An 18605-nucleotide genomic window follows, 5' to 3' on the forward strand; every position below is an offset into this window, starting at 1 on the left:
AATGTTAATGAACAGTAACCCATTAAAGGAAACAAAAAAAATAATAAAATCAGCCTAATCACCGTATTCACAACCATTAATAGTAAAGTGCTTTGAATTATCTATTAATATAGTTCAATACTTACTGAAATATGTATTGCTATAAAACTAAGTAACAGCTAAATTTTTCTACCCAAATTAAAATATGTTCATTAATGAAAAGATTCAACTTTATCTTTATGTATCTCCTAGAAGGCTAGGACAATGTTGGACACATAGCAATGGTTTAAACACTTGTAAATTGATTGATAAGGTACTCTAAATCTTTGAAAACAGTATATCAAGTTAATAATGTAATCAAATATAAATGATTAACAAAGATATATACAGGGTGGGATAAAAGTAGGTTTACATTTGTTCATACAAAAAATAATACAATAATTAAATAATAATGCAAGAATAAACTTTTGCATAGTCAAAACTGTAAGTCTATTTTTGCCCCACACTATGTGTGTGAGAGAGAGAGAGTATGTGTGTGTGCATGGCTCCACAGATAATCAGCATGTCTTCAGTCCATTTACAATCATGGAATGACCTCAAAAAATTTAACCAGTTTAGGACTTCCACCAAGATGGAGGCATAGGGAGGAAACACTGTGCCTTCTCCCATAACCAAGTTCGAATACAACACAGGTTTACTAAACAAAGACATAGCCAAAGAACAGAAAACTGAACTATATGGAAGTCTGACAACAACAAACCGTTCAACCAGGACAGTAACAGGGGCAGAGCCAGCAGCGGAGCAGGGTCGGGCAGGAAGGATCCCCCGACCCAGACAACCCAGGAGACCCAGGTGACCCAGGCGTGCAGGCAGCTGGGAAGCATCGAGGACCCAGTCAGGGTGTGGGGCAGGCTGAGCGCAGTCACACATTCGTGAGCAGATAAACCACCAGAGGTGTGAGCACTGAGACAGACCCCCAGCCCAGGCCCCAGTGGCGAACCCAGTGAGTGTGCGGGGCCGGCTGACCACGATAGACCTCGTGGGCCCTGGCGGCGGGAGGAGACAGAGGGGACCACCATTGATTTCCTTGATCCCGCCCCCACATACAGCATCACAACCCAGCGCCCGAATTGCCCCGCCCTGGTGACCACCTAGGGCTCTGTTCCTCATACATAACAGGCACGAACAGTCCAAAACATTATGGCTCAAGAAGAACTCAAAGCCCCAGAGCCGATAACTCGAAGCGAAAAAGAAACAGCGAACCTCTCAGATGCACAGTTCAAAATAACGATAATCAGGATGCTCACCCAACTGGTTGATTATAGTCACAAATTAGAGGAACATATGAAGGCTAAACTAATTGAAATAAAGGGAAATGCACAGGAAACCAGTAGTGATGGAAAGAAAACTGGGACTCAAATCAATGGAGTGGACCGGAAGCAAGAACAAAACATCCACCCAGAAAAGAATGAAGAAATGAGAATTCAAAAAAATGAGGAGAGGCTTAGGAACCTCCAGGATATCTTTAAACGTTCCAACATCCGGATTATAGGGGTACCAGAAGAGGAAAAGAAACAGCCACGAGTGGAAAACATATTTGAACAAATAATAAAGGAGAACTTCCCCAGTCTGGCAAAGGAAATAGACTTCCAGGAAATCCAGGAAGCTCAGAGAGTCCCAAAGAAGGTGGACCCAAGAAGGAACACACCAAGGCACATCATCATTACATTAGCCAAGTTTCAAATGAAGGAGAGAATCCTAGAAGCAGCAAGAGATAAGGGGACAGTCACCTACAAAGGAGCTCCCATCAGACTGTCAGCTGATTTCTCAAAAGACACCTTACAGGCAAGAAGGGGCTGGAAAAAAGTATTCCAAGTCATGAAATCCAAAGACCTACATCCAAGATTGCTTTATCCAGCAAAGTTTTCCTTTAGAATGGAAGGGGAGATAAAGTGCTTCTCAGATAAGATCAAATTCAAGGAGTTCATCATCCCCAAGCCCTTATTCTATGAAATGTTAAAGGGACTTATATAAGAAAAAGAAGATGAAAAATATGAACAGTGAAAGGACAGCAAGCTGACAGTTATTAACAACCACACCTAAAACAAAAGTAAACCAAGAGGACAGCTAGATCAGGAGCAGAACCATAGAAATGAAAAACACATGGAGGGTTAGCAAGAGGGGAGTGGGAGGAGGAGAAGGAGGAGAAGGTACAGAAAATAGCATAGACAGTAGGTAGAAAATAGATGGGGGGAGGGCAAGAATAGTAGGAAAAATATAAAATCTAATGAACTTGAGACACATGGTCATAAACTAAAGGGGGGCTTGGTGGGGGAGGGGATGTGCAGGGTGGAGGAGAATTAAGGGGGCGATAGAACAATAACTGTAAAGGTATAATCATACAATATATATTTTAAAAAATTTAACCAGTTTATAGCCCTGGGTGGTGTAGCTCAGTGGATTGAGCACGGGCCTGCGAACCAGAAGATTGCGGTTCGGTTCCCGGTCAGGGCACGTGCCTGGGTTGCAGGCCGGTTCCTGGCAGGGGACACACGATACACTGTGTGTCCTCGGCAGAGGCAAGCATACACTGATGTTTCTCTCCCTCTCTCCTTCCCTTCCCCTCTAAAGATAAATAAATAAAATATTTTAAAAAGAAAAAAAATCTAACCAGTTTAAAAACACCTGTTGTAATAGAATGCATCACAGATACCTATGGCATATGACACCTCTTTCATCAAATAATACATATATGCGTACACACACACATATGGGCAAGGAACATGAGTATATAAATGCACACATACATAAGAGCTATACAGCCAGAGATATATTTTAGATACAGATGAACCCAAAGAAAAACTTCCAGTAGAAATAAAAACATCAGTTTTTCAAGGTTAACACCCATTATTAGCTTCCTTAATAATAATTGAAAGATCATTCCTAAATCTTGCTCAACACATGAATAAGAGATAAAAAGAATGGTGACTAAACAGTCATAGGTAAGTATAAGTACCTGAAAAAGATTATGTTATAGCCAATATCTACTTTTCCACTATGACATTTTGATGATCAGACAAGAATAAATGTGAATCTTTTGAAAAGTTACACATGTAATCATGACAGATCACAAATTTTCTAATCATGACAAGTTTCAAATAAAAGAACTGCTGTAATTTTGATAAAGTTTCTTTATATGATTCTGAAATGTATCACTTATTACCTGCTTAACAGAAAGTAAGTCTGAAATGTGTCACTAAAAGTCAAGCTATTTACAGTAACTTCTCTCTAGAACTATAAGATAAATACTTAACTACCCCCAAAAGCAGGTCATCTTTCTCAAAATTATTTAATTTAAAAAGTAAATTATTTATTTATAATCCAATGTATCCTATTAGAAATTTCAGTTCATTAGAAATTTTTATATTACATTAATAAGGAACAACAAAAAGATCCACAATGTTCCAGGGTAAGATCAAGGGCACACAGCTATGAAAGTGGCAGAGACAGGATTCAACCTCTTGTATGCCTGGTGAGAAAGTCCATGCTCTCTTCTCTGAATTGCAGTGTAATTTCTTGGTAGTTTATAATCAAATGCCTTACCAAATGAAAACTAAAAAAGTATTTACCATTCTAGTGAATGAAATTTTAAATAACAGAAATACAGACTTTTTCTATGAAAACCTTCCAAAACAATTGTAATAGCATTTAATGACAACTATTCTGAAAAACTGAAAATAGCCTACTTGTTTTCTAATAAAATAAGAACCTTAAATCCCTCAAAAGTGGGCCTCTTTAACAAGGCACACTTGGGGTACCTTACAAGGTACAACATGGTAAAAAAAAAACTCAACTTGGTAAGTTGACCTCTAAATTCTATTTATCATTGTGGAAGAACTATTTGGTTATTAAAAAATTAACACTATCTCACTCATTATTAATAATCCTAAAACAAACAAGCAAAAAACCCCCCAAAGGAATCTGAACTATCACTTACCTTTCTTAGCAACTTCCATTTCTTCTTCTGTCCATCGAGAGGTTTCTACAGGCTCTGTAGAAACTAAAGAGAAATAACCCAGTAAGAGAGAGAAAAATTAAGCCAATTCTTTCATTCATAGATTATATGGTACCAACAACATAATCTATAACCTATTTATGTAACATAAAGCCTGTTTAACCCATTTGGTGAAAGAAACTGTAGAAATAGGATGGTATCAGCTCCTTCCCCCATCAAATTAAAGGGGAAATTTCAACACGTCAGTGATCCTTCTCACCGTTTTTTGAAGTTCAATCTGTATCTACATGTTTGAACACCATTAATTTATTTTCTGAGAAGTCCCATCTCACTCAGTGCCTTCCTATTTACTGGAGTCCACCTTCCTCTCCTGAAGTGTCAAAGAAAGGAACAGTTCTCTCCTGCTCTCTGATTCCTCTATCTCCTCCTAACTTTTGGAGGCTCTTTTTTTAAAAATCCTCACCCGAGGATATATATTTTTGTTTTGTTTTGTTTTGTTTTTACAGGGAGAGATGGACATAAATGTGAGAGAGAAACATTGATCAGCTGCCTCCTGAATGTGCTCCAACCAGGGATGGTACCTACAACTGTCTGTTGTATGGGACAACGCTCTAAACAACTGGACCACTTTGTCAGAGCTTGGAGGCTCTTATGTTCACCATCAGTGCCTGACATCTAGTAAACACAGAAAGATCATGAACTGAACACTTTCTCTTTTACTTTAGAAAAAAATTAGAACAATCAGGCCTGAAATGAACTTCTGCTATATTCCCCTTCTCAATTAATAGTACTATGACCCACCCAGTCACTTGAAATTATTAACAGGTTACTCAGTATAATTTTTTAATCCTTCCTTCCATTTACCAATCACATCCAATAATTGTGTCAATTCCAATCTGAAAGCTGGTTCCTCTTCTACTGCCACAGCTGTCATCAGTTATCTGTCTAAACACTGGCCTTATCAAAGTGCTCCTCTATTTAAAAATCTTTGTAAGGTCCCTCTTCATTAGCAAAGCAGGAGAGAGTTCAAATACAGCCATTTGTAATCTGCCCCCATCTGCTTGTCCAGTTATTTCCCTCGCGTCATTCTTGCCATTTCCAGAACTCATGGTTTTTTTTCATACTTACAATGTTATAGTGAAACTGGTAACACTGAACCACCAATGGTGGTATTCATCATTAACATAATCCTAGAGAGAAAAATGCTTGGACTCTTAGACCCAATATTCCCTTGTCTAAGAATTTATTCCTATGAAAAACAATTTAATGAAAGGAAAATGCTATGTAAAAAAATTTTTTAATTACAGTAGTATCTTCCTTGGCTGGTGTGGCTCAGTGGACTGAGTGCTGACCTGGGAAGAAAAGGGTTACCAGTTCGATTCCCAGCCGGGACATGCGCCTGGGTTGTAGGCCAGGTCCCCTGGGTGTGTGCAAGAGGCAACCAATTGATGTATCTCTCTCTCTCTTTCTCCCTCCCTTTCCCTTTCTCTAGGAAGCAAATAAAATCTTTAAATAAATAAATGGTATCTTTCAAAAAAATTACAGTGCTACCTATATAAGTTTAAGAGAAAGGGAGGGGATAGCCTTGTCACTCGGCAATAGAGAACAGTTCAGGAAATTGTGCTTCAGGGAACAGCCAACATTGTCAACATTCACAGCCATCAAAAAAGTAAAATTGGGCACTGGCTGGTGTAGCTCAGTGGATTGAGCATGGGCCTGCGAATCAAAGGATCGCAGTTCGATTCCCAGTCAGGGCACATGCCTGGGGTGCAGGCCAGTTCCCATCAGGGGACACGAGAGGCAACCGTACATTGATATTTCTCTCCCTCTCTCTTTCCCTTCCCATCTAAAGATAAATAAATAAAATCTTTAAAAAAAAGTAAAATTGGAAATTGCTTAGAAACCAGAAAACATTCATGATATATGCCATATGAAAACATCAGAAAATAAAGTAGCATGTATACTAGGATTATAAGTGAGTCAAAGAAATACAGTTCCATTGGAGTAGCCAAAATTGGGACTGTTTTCCTTCCAAAAGAGACTTTTATATAAAAAGTTTGAAAAATGTAAAGGCCTGACTTGAAAATTATTTCTAGGTCACAGGTGGCAAACACAGGCACCCAGGATGAATCCGGCCCTCCACCTTGTTTTATCCAGCCTAGCACCTTGTTTCTAGCCGGCAGCAGTGCTGAGCTCCTTGCTCCTAGTTAGGGAGTAGTTACAATTATACAGTCCTAAAATTATATTCGTCCCTTTAAAGGCAACCACAAGGCTGATGTAGCCCCTGATGAAAATGAGTTTGAAACCCCTGTTCTAGGTTGCTAGTATCAGAGGTCCCTCCTGCCCCACCCTAGCAATGAAACAGAATCCCAAACAATAGTATGGCCTGCTCACTCCAATCTGCCCACTCACTGGGTTCTGGTGGCGGTGGCAGAGGTGGAGGGGGCTCCTCTGTGGCTGCTGCAGCTGCAGCACTGGCAGCAGCGGCTTCATTTGTCATGGACCTAGTGATGCGGCCCTTTCGGCGGCCTTGACTATTGGCAGTCTTTCGCCCCCGTGGTATAGCCTGCTCTCTCTCCTCAGTCTCTTCTGCTGTACCTTCTGTCTTGTCCTTTTCCTTGGTATTTTCTCTGGATACAAAAGCAAATAAAAATTTTGTGTGATTTAAAGTACACATACACTGAAGAAGGAAGCTTTGAAAATTCTTTAAATACAAACTGAATAAAGCTAACCAATCCCTTAGTTACTAAAACAAAATTTATGAAAAATTCTGTCATGCCCCAATTTTTAGGAGTTGATTCATTCAAATTATTTCAAATAGGCTTGTTTTATTCATTAATGGACTTAAAATTTAAAAACATTGCAAATCACCTGACTTGGGTACAAGAACACTCTCTCCAAGGAAGTAATGAATGGCAGCAAAAAACCCTATACACCTGCACTCCAGAAGCAATGGGGTACACCCAAAGGCGGGACTTCTGAATCTCTGCCCTCTGCTCCAACATAGGCTTTCTGCTTTGTGAAATGAAGAATCTGAAACGGACACTCTCTATGACAGATCCCATTCTGCAACAATAATCTACAATATTGTTTTATTAAAGCAGGCTCAATATTCTCAATGGTGCAATTTGGACTAGTAGTTAGGAAAATGGCCTCTAGAACCAGGCTGCCTGGGTTCATAGAGAACTCTATATGATGACTGGCCCTGTCATGACCTTGGACAATCAACCTTATCTCTATGAACCTCAGTTTTCCTCATCTGTAAAGTGAGAATAATACTATAACTTATAGGGTCATTGTGAGAATTAAGGAAGTGAATTTATGTAAAATGCTTGGAATAGTGCCCAGAACATAGTAAAAGCTCATAGTGCCCAGCTCTGTAAAAGCTAAACCTCCTTCGGGCTATAAAACGCTTATCGTAGTCTCAAGCACTTACGAAAAACTCAGTAAGTGATCATTACTATTAATAGCCACAGTATTACATGTAATACTGGAAAACCATTCTCTGCACTACTTATCTCCCAGGGTTGTTATATTTAAAAGTAAGGTGCTTAAGATTTATCAGGGTGATCACTTCATAAGTTATATAAATGTCTAATCACTGGGTTGTACACCTGAAACTGATATAATACTGTATATCAACTCAATTTTTTAAATAAACATTATTTTTTTTAGAAAGCAAGGTGTTTAATGTATATTTTTGCAAATGAACAACTAGATGGCAATGTTTAAACAATCAACTAACTATTCCTACTTAATGGAAGGTTTTTCTGGTTTTGTTTTTTTTCTTTTCTTTATGTACTTCAAATAAAGACTTATTGTGGCTTACAAAGTTAGTTTTTTCCCCCAAAGTCAAAAAAAAGGCTTCAAGAATAATTCTTTCCCCTTCAATTCTAAATTACCCATGAAATTACCAAGTAGTTCTCTCTCCTTTCACTTCTCTATTCCCTTACCAATCTGGCTACTACTATAGCCTCCTATTAAAAAGGTTTTGTCAAAAGTCACCAATAACAAAAACTGCACATCAAATGACCTTTTATTAATTCTCTTCACATTACTTTTTCTCCTGGAACTGACACTGTGGACAAATCTTTCTATATCCTTGTCAACTTTGCTTTTAAAACTTCACACTTTCCTAATATCCTCATTGCTATTCTGCCTCTCCTTTTGAAAACTGGCTCTTCACCCTCATCCTTTAATATTTCCCAAGGCTCGTTCTGGCCTTAAAGCTCCATGAGGTCACCCATATGCATCTCTGCTAGGCTCATACCCCATCTCCTAAATCTCCTAAAATCCAGACTATTATTCCCAATTATCTGCTAGAATAACCAACCACCTGAATCTCCCATCAATATCTAAAAACATGCTCATCCTTACTACCCTACTTCTTGCTCCACCTCACTCTCTAATTATTTCTTAACAGTACCACCATATTCATAATCACTGAGGTTCACAGATCTGACATCATCTCTAGCTCTTTCCCTTTTTCTTTACATCCTATATGTAATCTAATGCCAAATTTTGGTTATTTTACCTCGCTCATATTTCTCCCACTAATTTACCATCTGTATTTCTACTACCACTGTATTTATTCAGTACCTCAGTAACCCCAGTCACAGACTTTTACAACAGCCACCCTGACTCTTTTATCTCTAATCCATCTATTCTATATTGCTAATAGATCAATATTCTACCAGAATACCTTTGGTAATAAACCATTCCACCCATTCTAAACCCTGCCTATTCCTACACAGCCTCCTAAATGAAGTCTATATTTTAGGTTTCATTAAGTGTTTACATAATCTAACCCCAATCCACTTTCGACTTTTCTTTTTCAGGCACCCTTTATTCCAGTCTAATGAAACCATTATGCACCATTGCTCAAAGCAGCATATCTGTATGTGCTGTTCCCTTTTCCTACTTTAACCATGATTTCTACATAAAGTCCTTCAAACTATCCAGAGAAGTCAACCTCAACTTTCTCTCAGTCTTTCAACACAATTTATTGGTTTTGCTCATTTCTTCCAGGCTTTTCTCTTTTTCCTAAATAGTGCTAGTATCTTGCCTAATTTTCTCCTACTAGGTCATAAACTACCTGGAAATAGTGGAGATCTTACACATTTCTGCTTCCTCAACACCTAGCTCACATCAGTAATAAATAAAAATTTGTTAAATACATTAAAGATTCTAACAAAAGAGTAAAATCAAAACACAGGAGTTCCATGTGAGTAGAACCAATGACCACCTTGGAGTATAAATGTGATACTGGGAAAACTAAAGAAAAAAAATGGTTAAATAGGTCTCTTCTTTATTTATTTTTTAAAATATATTTGATTGATTATAACATTACAGTTGTTCTATTCCCTCCCTTCATTCCCCTCCACCCTGCACACCCCCTCCCCCACCATTCCCCCCTTCAGTTTATGACCACGAGTCTCAAGTTCTTTAGATTCTATATTTCCCCTACTATTCTTGCCCTCCCCCCTATCTACTTCCTACCTACTGTCTATGCTACTTATTTTCTGTACCTTCTCCCCCCCTCTCTTCTTCCCACTCCCCTGTTGCTAACCCTCCATGTGTTCTTCATTTCTATGGTTCTGCTCCTGATCTACCTGTCCTCTTAGTTTGCTTTAGTTTTAGGTGTGGTTGTTAATAACTGTGAGTTTGCTGTCCTTTCACTGTTCATATTTTTCATCTTCTTTTTCTTATATAAGTCCCTTTAACATTTCATAGAATAAGGGCTTGGGGATGATGAACTCCTTGAATTTGATCTTATCTGAGAAGCACTTTATCTCCCCTTCCATTCTAAAGGAAAACTTTGCTGGATAAAGCAATCTTGGATGTAGGTCTTTGGATTTCATGACTTGGAATACTTTTTTCCAGCCCCTTCTTGCCTGTAAGGTGTCTTTTGAGAAATCAGCTGACAGTCTGATGGGAGCTCCTTTGTAGATGACTGTCCCCTTATCTCTTGCTGCTTCTAGGATTCTCTCCTTGATTTAAATCCTGGCTAATGTAATGATGATGTGCCTTGGTGTGTTCCTTCCTGGGTCCAACTTCTTTGGGACTCTCTGAGCTTCCTGGATTTCCGGAAAGTCTATTTCCTTTGCCAGATTGGGGAAGTTCTCCTTTATTATTTGTTCAAATAAGTTTTCCACTCATGGCTGTTTCTTTTCCCCTTCTGGTACCCCTATAATTCGGATGTTGGAACATTTCAAGATGTCCTGGAGGTTCCTAAGCCTCTCCTCATTTTTTTGAATTCTCGTTTCTTCATTCTTTTCTGGGTGGATGTTTTGTTCTTGCTTCCGGTCCACTCCATTGATTTGAGTCCCAGTTTCCTTTCCATCACTACTGGTTTCCTGTGCATTTCCCTTCATTTCAATTAGTTTAGCCTTCATATGTTCCTCTAATTTGTGATTAAAATCAACCAGTTCTGTGAGCATCCTGATTATCGTTATTTTGAACTGTACATCTGAGAGGTCCACTATTTCTTTTTGTCTTAGAGTTATCGGCTCCGGAGCTTTGAGTTCTTCTTGAGCCATATTTTGGACTGTTCGTGCCTGTTATGTATGAGGAACAGAGCCCTAGGTGGTCACCAGGGAGGGGCAATTCGGGCGCTGGGTTGTGATGCTGTATGTGGGGGCGAGGTCAGAGGGGAGCAATGTCGGTCCCCTCTGCTGCTTCCTGCTGCTGGGGCCTTCGAGGTCTGTCTCACTGCACTCAAATGTGTGACCGCGGTCAGCCTGCCGCCTTGTGCCATCACTGGGTCCGCCCAATGCTACTCCAGCTGCCTGGGCACCTGGAGTCGGGGGATCCTTCCTGCCCGATCCTGCTCTGCTGCTGGCTCCGCCCCTCTTATCAGTCCCGTTGAATGGTTCATGGTTGTCAGACTTCCGTATAGTTCAATTTTCTGTTCTTTGGCTGTGTCTTTGTTTACTAAACCTTTTTTGTATTCAAACTTGGTTGTGGGAGAAGGCACAGTGTTTCCACCTACGCCTCCATCTTGGCAGAAGTCCTACATAGGTCTCTTCTTAATGTAGATTACTAGAATGGCATTGAGTATTCAACTTTTAAAAACCATATCAAGTGATGTAAGGTCATGAGGCCAACCTATGTTAGCTGAGCTGCTAGGTACACTGGTCATAAGGCCAACCTACATTGTAAAAGATGCCAAAGTCTGCTATTCATAAGGCCAATTTATGTCACCCAGAACACCAACATACGCTGGTCATGAGGCTAACTTACACTGCCCAAGATGTCAATGCATTCTGGTCATTACACCAAACTATGTTGGCTAGGTTGGAAACATATGCTGGTCGTGAAACCAACCCACATTAACCAGACAGCCAACATATACTGTTCATGAGGCCTACCTACATTGATCATGCTACCAATGCATGCTGATCATGATGTAAACATGCATTGGCCTTGCTGTCAGCATATGTTGGTTGTGAGGCCAACCTATGTTGGCCGGACAGACAATGTATGCTGATTGTGAGGCTTACCTATGTTGGACAAGATGCTAAAGTCCACTATTCACAAGGCCAACTTACCTACCCCAGGATACCAACATCTGCTGGTCATGAGGCAGATGACCAACTAGCAAACATAACTAGTCATGAGGTTAAACTGTGTTGTTTACCCAGCTAACATATGCTGGTGAAGAGGTTAACCTACAGTGGACCAGCAGCCAACATACGCTGGTCGTGAGGCCCATCTACATTGGCCTTACTGCCAACAGACGCTGGTTATGAGTCTACTATAGGTCCCACTGCCAAAGTACACTGCTAATAAGGCCAACTTACATTGGCTGGGTGAACATCACATACTGGTTGTGAGGCCAAACTGTATCAGCTGGGCAACTAACATACACTGGTCATGAGACAACCTATGTTGGCCAGGCAGCCCCACAACATTGGGCTTAAGAATACCTATGTGGGATGGGCTGCCAACGTACACTGGTTTTGAAGCCAAACTACACTTTAGCAGTGTTGCCAACCTACTCTGGTTTTTGGTTAGCCTACTTTGGCCAGGTTGCCAACATAGGGTGGGGATGAAGTTAAGCTATATTGTCCTAGCAGCCCACGTACACTGGTTTTGAGGCCCCTACGTTGGCTATGATGTCTTGGTACACTGGTCATGCGGCCTACCAACACTGGTGGTGCTGCCAATGTACACCAGACATGAGGCCAACCTACATTGGCCAGGTGGACAATGTATGCTGGTCATGAGGCCAACCTATGTTGGCTGAGAGACCCACCTACGCTGGGAGTGAGCCTGGTATGTTCACGGGGCTGCAAACATACACTGGTCAGGAGGCCAACCTACACTGGCCTTGCTGCCAATATACATTGACTTTGAGGCCAAACTATGTTTGACAGGCAGACAACATACACTGATGGGTCGTGAGGCCAACCTACATCAGTCTGGTGGCCAACATACATTCGTCATAGGGCCTAACTATGTTAGTCTGGTGGCCAGTGTACACTGATCACAAGACCACCTTATGCTGCCCAGGATGCCAACATACTCTGATCATTAAGCCAACCTACACTGTCCAGGTGGTAAATGTACACTGCTCATGAGGCCAAATTACACTGGCCAGGATTCCAACAGATGCTGGTGATGAAGTTAACCTACTGTGGCCCAGTGACCAACATACACCATTCATGAGGCCTATATGTTAGCCTTGCTGCCAACATATACTGGTCCTTTGTCCAACCTACACAGGCCATGTTGCCAACATACATTGGTTTTTATGTCAAACTACATTGGCCAGGCAACCATAGTACATTAGTAGTGAGGCCAACCTACGTCTGCCAGGTGGCCATCTGACACTGGGCTTGATACTACTACCTACATTGGCTGGGCTGCCAACATACATTGGTCAGGCTGCTAACATGCTGATTTTGAGGCCAAACTACTTTGGCCATGCTACCAATGTTGCTGGTCATAAGGCCAACCCACATGGTCAGGCAACCCAAGTACACACTGGTCACAAGGCCAACCTACATTGGACTGCCAAAGTACAATAAATGTTAAAAAGAAACAAACTGCTAATACGTGCATTATACATATATCTCAAAGGAATGTTAAGTAAACGAAACCACATGCAGATTATATACTATATGATTCAGTTTCTATAAAATTCTAGAAAAAGCAAAACAATTAGCAGTTGCCAGAGGCTGGAAAAGTGGGAACAAAACTATTTAAAGGAGCATATCAGAACTTTTGGGGTTTGATGAAAATATTCTATATACATCACAATTGTGGCAGTGGTTACGTTACACCAATGCACACATATTTGTCAAAATACATCAACAGCCCTGGCTGGTGTAACTCAGTGGATTGAGTGCGGGCCTGCAAACTAGAGGGTCGTGGTTTGATTCCCAGTCAGGGCACATGTCTGGGTTGCAGGCCAGTTCTCAGCAGGGGATGTGCAAGAGGCAACCATACATTGATATTTTTCTCCCTCTCTCCTTCCCTTCCCCTCTAAATATAAATAAATAAAATCTTTTAAAAATATACATCAACAGATATACCTAAAATTGTCAAATTTTATTCTGTATAAATAATGTTTCAATAAAGCTGATGATTGGGGAGACACAAACAATCCAGCTGCCCTACCCTCTGACCCTCTGCCCATTGTGTCAACAGCAGCTGTCTCAAAGTGGCAGAATCACAGGTTAAATTTCTTTGTATTTTGCCCTCTTTTCCTAATTTCAGTAATAAGGAAGAATTATTTTTACAACCTGGAAAACAGCAACCACAAACAAAGCAGGAACTCTACTTTATATAATAAATAAAATCAATAGTGCTGGAATACATGTATTGTATAAATAAACCACTTACCAGCATTTTAACACTAATGTATACTATCTGAGGTACAGAAAAGGATCCTGAGGTATCTTCTAAATCAAAGATTAAATTATATTTGGCATACCTCAATAGTAAGTATATATTATTGTAGCCTATCCCTTCTGAAGTAATATATCATGTCTAGGAAATAAGTCCATTAAGTCAAAAGTTCTATTTACTGAAATACTCCATTCTTTAATTATGTCAAATAATTATGATGATTAAAGCATACATCTCAATGATTCTTTTATCTAAAATTTTATACCTTCATTATTTAAAAATAACTATAATATTTAATTATTTAACTAATTATTTTACTTACTTAGAGTCCTCCTTTTCATCTTTTTCTTCTTCATCTTTTTTGTCCTCCTCTTTTTTTTCTGTTTTTTCTGCTTTATCTTCTTCTTTTTCTTCTACTTTTTCTTCTTGTGATGGTCGGGCAATCTGCTGCTAAAATAAACCATCATTTTATAAATTCAAAGATAAAAGAACTAGCTCCTCAAATTCTGGTGATGAAGTTTAATAAATATGCAAAAAATCAACAAATGATTAAATTCTATTAACTTATTAATAATTACAATGTAATTATAGATGCTGTATTAAAAATTAGTCTAGCCCTGGCTGGCGAGGCCCAGCGGGTTGAGCACCAGCCTGTGAACCAAAAGGCTGCCAGTTTGATTTCCTGTCAGGGCACATGCCTGGGTTGCAGATCAGGTCCCTGGTTGGGTGCATATAAGTTGGCAATAGATCTATGTTTCTCTTGCAGATCAATGTTTTTCTCTTTCTTTCTCCCTCCCCAGCCCCATCTCTAAAAAGTCATTTAAAAATTAGTCTAATGCTCCTTAATATATTCTCTACATATTGTTTACAAGGTCACACACACGCAAGCACAAATGCCCATCGTGTTTGAACTCATCAGGGAAGTGAAAATGTTAAGATGTCACTTAGAAATCTGAGGTTGGGCCCTGGCTGGTATGGCTCAGGAGGTTGGAACATCATCCCATACAACAAAAGATTGTGGGTTTGATTCCTGGTCAGGGCACATAGCTATGTTGTGGGTTCAATCCCTGTTCAGGGAGCCTCTGGGGTACCACCAATGTACGTTCTCTCTAACATCTGATGTTTCTTTCTCTCCCCCTTCTACTCTCTCTAAAAGCAATGAAAAAATGTCCTCAGGTATGGAGAAAAAAAAAACTCAGGTCAGTTCTCTTTCTTTGTAAACTCTTATATTTAATTTGTCATTCAAGCATTTCAACTCTACCTTAAAAATATGATAACCTATAAATTATCAAACTACCTCTCTAATACTCAATATTTACTATGTTCTCAATTTTTCATCATATGGTTAATAGTACAAGAAATATCTTTATGCTTTTACTCTTTGGGGGGGGACATCTGATATCCCTCAGATCCCTTTTGGATATTCCTTTTATCAACAATTAGGAAAAAAACTAAGAAATCAGATTTTTCATATGTATACTCTCCAAGCATGACTAGGTCTGCTTTATAGACTGGGATGTTTATTCATGTCTAATTGAATCTCTATCATATCGCAGTGGTGATAAGACCTACTTCAAATATTGGTAACATCACTTGCACCACAAATGCAGCATGCATCATTCTGAACCAACAAAATAGCATCCCAATGGCAAACACTGCCCTTTGCCTACCAAGTAGGATGTGTAACCCAGAAAATGGTTTGCAGCTCTAAGAAATAATGGGGAGGTATCAACTCAGCAGAAGGTAAGTAAAGAGGTTCACTGTTCCCTCACACTTGGACTATATAAGTTTATTCCACTAATGGTTTTCTCCTTCTGATGCAAACCATAGTTTTGAAGGAAGGAAACAATCCCACCAGTTCCCTGCTGCACGACATTGAGCAAACAGCTGACTTTACTCCACCTGCCTTAGTGCTGGGAACTGAGAAGCAACTGCAGCACCTGCTTCAACCAATCAACGGGAAAATTTAAAAGATCCCTTCTGAAACATAGCTCACAGTTCTTCAGAGGGTATAGAAATGATCCAAAGAAACTCATGGAGTTGCTGAAAAGAGCCTACAGAAGTGTGAGACACCTCCAAAGCAGAAACTCTTACACTCCATCCTGCAGGACCATACGGACTAGGAGGCAGTGAGGAGAAAGGGAGTGCGCTAAGGAGGCCAGAGAGTGCAGCCAGCACTTATCTTTTTTAGGTGATAAGCATCAAGACCACTGAATGACTGCCTAGTACTGGCATTACAGTAAGAAATAACCTCTGCTTTTTTAAAAAAATGAAACGTTTCCTCTCTCTGATGGCCTGTAGGCTAAGCAGACCAATAGCTCCTGCTCTAAGTTATGCTGATTAATTACAGAAATTCTGCTTCAGGCTTGAGCAGCTACTGGTCAGCAAAGAGGTGGGAAAATATGCACAAACTAATGAGTGTTTTTCAAAGATATACAGAAGTCTCCATAACAGGACTCAGATCAGTGGGGATCAATGGACCAAATAGGAAGAAAAGGAATAAGAAATTTCGCAGTTTTCTTCAGATCCCTTTTGCTGCCCACCTGTCTATGGCCAGCACCGGCCTTTGCCTCACCCCTCCTCCCTCCTTCCCTTAACAACAATGGGTGCCTGGACTCCAGACTCTCTTGAAATGGATTTGATCATTAGTTCTCCCATCTTGTCCAGCTAGACCTTGTCTATCAATAAAACTTCCCTTGCCCCAAATTCTGACCTATTGAATATTTGCCTTTCTTTAGTAGCATCTGGCACATGAACATTGGGCCTGTAACAGTTTAAACAAGAAGTGGTTGGAACTGCTTTTCTTTCAGGCAAATCTGTAAAGAGAAGTGACATTCCCCATGGCCTAGGATAGAAGTTACAGGTTACATCACCCAACCCTTTACTGACTGACATTCCCCATGCTTCGAATCTAGGTTTCTTCCTCCTTAAACCCAACAACTGATAGTGAATAAAAAACTTTCATCCCATTAGGGAGGTTCTTATAACAGGAAATGTTTCTGCTGAACAACAGGGTATTCACTTATAGATCCAAGAACACATTATAATACAAAATGAAAAACATAAAAGTTGTATGTGTTTCATAGTGATAAAAGAAGAACAAGCTCAATTTCGGGAGAGTCCCCTATAGTAACATAAAAATAGTTTATATTGAGATTTGTTACTATTGTATCTAGTTGAATATCTAACACTCATATACATATTATATTTATATTTGTTAAAATGATCATCTTTACAAAACAGATAAACAAATTCCCACTCTTCAGACACTGAAGTTATCAAAAAAGAGCTAAGACTAAATTTAAGAACAAGCAGCTACAGTTCTTATCAGTGCAAATGGAAGTGGGATTCTTGTGAGGAAAAGAACTTCTTGAGACCCACACAGAAGAATGGGGCTCCATGGTAAATTTTACTGATGATGTAAAATTAAGAAGGTTCCCCTCCTAACTCTGCAATGTCCCATCTCCATCCGTCTCACCATGGAAAAGGTCCAACCTTTTAGGGCCAGGAAGAAGGCCAATGCCCGGAGTTTCTGCTCCATATTATATACAGTACAGCTGAACATCCTGCTACCTTAGTGTGTGTTTCCAGCTGCAGCCCTTTGCTATGCTGCCATATTCAGGCTCTCTTTTGGAGCCTACCCATAGAGCCCATAAAGCCATGGCCCATGTGACTGCTAAGGTCACATGACTATGAAAGGAGTATGTGCAAGGGCACAGTGAGAGTGCAGGTCATGGGGAAGGGCCAGAGACAGCATGTGCACACACACTTCTTTGTTCCCCAGGATTATAACTAAGAGCACTTTTCAAAATCAGTAAATTCCCATTTTCAAAATCACCAAATTCCCAAACTTTTGTAGACTTTGGATGGATTTATACCTCCTAGTCACAATGACAGGCCTCTGGTCCAGACCCTTCTCCTGCATACCCCTAGTAATCCAGGGGGAAGGAAGGAGTGGTAATTCCCTTAGTAGAACAATGCTGTAATCCCCTGGGGTTTAAAGATGCAGCTTCCTAACTGAGCAAGCATGCTTATGCTCCCCAGTTTATTAAGTTCAATGTCTAATTTCTCTGCTCCCCTTTCCTATTAATAATTAGTTAAATACCACTGGGGGGATGCAGGAGGAGGTGTTGAACCATAGAGGTCTGTCAGTCTAACTAGGAGCTATAAACCCATCCAAAGCCTGCAAACCTTGGGAAATTGATTACTGATCTTGAAAAAAGCACTTGGTTGTACCCAAGCATAAGTTAATATAATTCCAGAGGAACAAAGAAGCTCTCTCTCTCCTTTGCCTGATGACCTGTACTCACACAGTGCACTCTACTGTATTTCTCCATGGCCATGTGGCCCTAGCAGCCATGTGGCCCATGGCCATGCAAACTCCACACACAAGCTCCAGAGGTGTGGCTGATCACTACAGCACAGCAATGGGCTGCATCTGAGAACACACGCTAAACTAGACGGATGATAGTTGGACTCTAGCTGGACTCTAATATGGAACAGAAACTCTGGGCGGTGGCCTGTACCCTGGACCTACTGAATACACGGTTGGACTTTCGCCATGGCAGGACTGAGATAAAACACTGGGCAGTCACAAAAGGAATCTCCTTAATTTTACATCATCAATAAAGTGAGCTTCCAATGTGAGTCTCAGGACATTCTTTCCCTCATGATACCGCAATACCTCGTTTTCCACTAATAACATAGTTAACTAAAAGTATACAGGAAGCAAAATGAAAACAGTACTGCTTTGGCC

General features: G+C 40.2%; 1 protein-coding gene across 4 annotated transcripts in view; it reads right to left on the minus strand.

Moving 5' to 3' along the window:
* The window catches only part of NCOR1 (nuclear receptor corepressor 1), a 229829-nt gene that overhangs the window by 89460 nt on the left and 121764 nt on the right, over positions 1–18605 (minus strand). For all 4 annotated transcript variants that reach the window (XM_037068881.1, XM_037068883.1, XM_037068884.1 and 1 more), the window contains exons 15-17: positions 14172–14296; positions 6407–6624; positions 3977–4039 (exon numbers count right to left, since the gene is read on the minus strand). In XM_037068881.1, the coding sequence (XP_036924776.1) occupies positions 3977–4039; positions 6407–6624; positions 14172–14296 (406 nt within the window). The remainder of the gene's footprint in view (positions 1–3976; positions 4040–6406; positions 6625–14171; positions 14297–18605) is intronic.

This window comes from Sturnira hondurensis, unplaced genomic scaffold (genome assembly GCF_014824575.4).
Source record: "Sturnira hondurensis isolate 20B ecotype Veracruz unplaced genomic scaffold, ASM1482457v3 Scaffold0018097, whole genome shotgun sequence".
Taxonomy (NCBI): Eukaryota; Metazoa; Chordata; class Mammalia; order Chiroptera; family Phyllostomidae; genus Sturnira; species Sturnira hondurensis.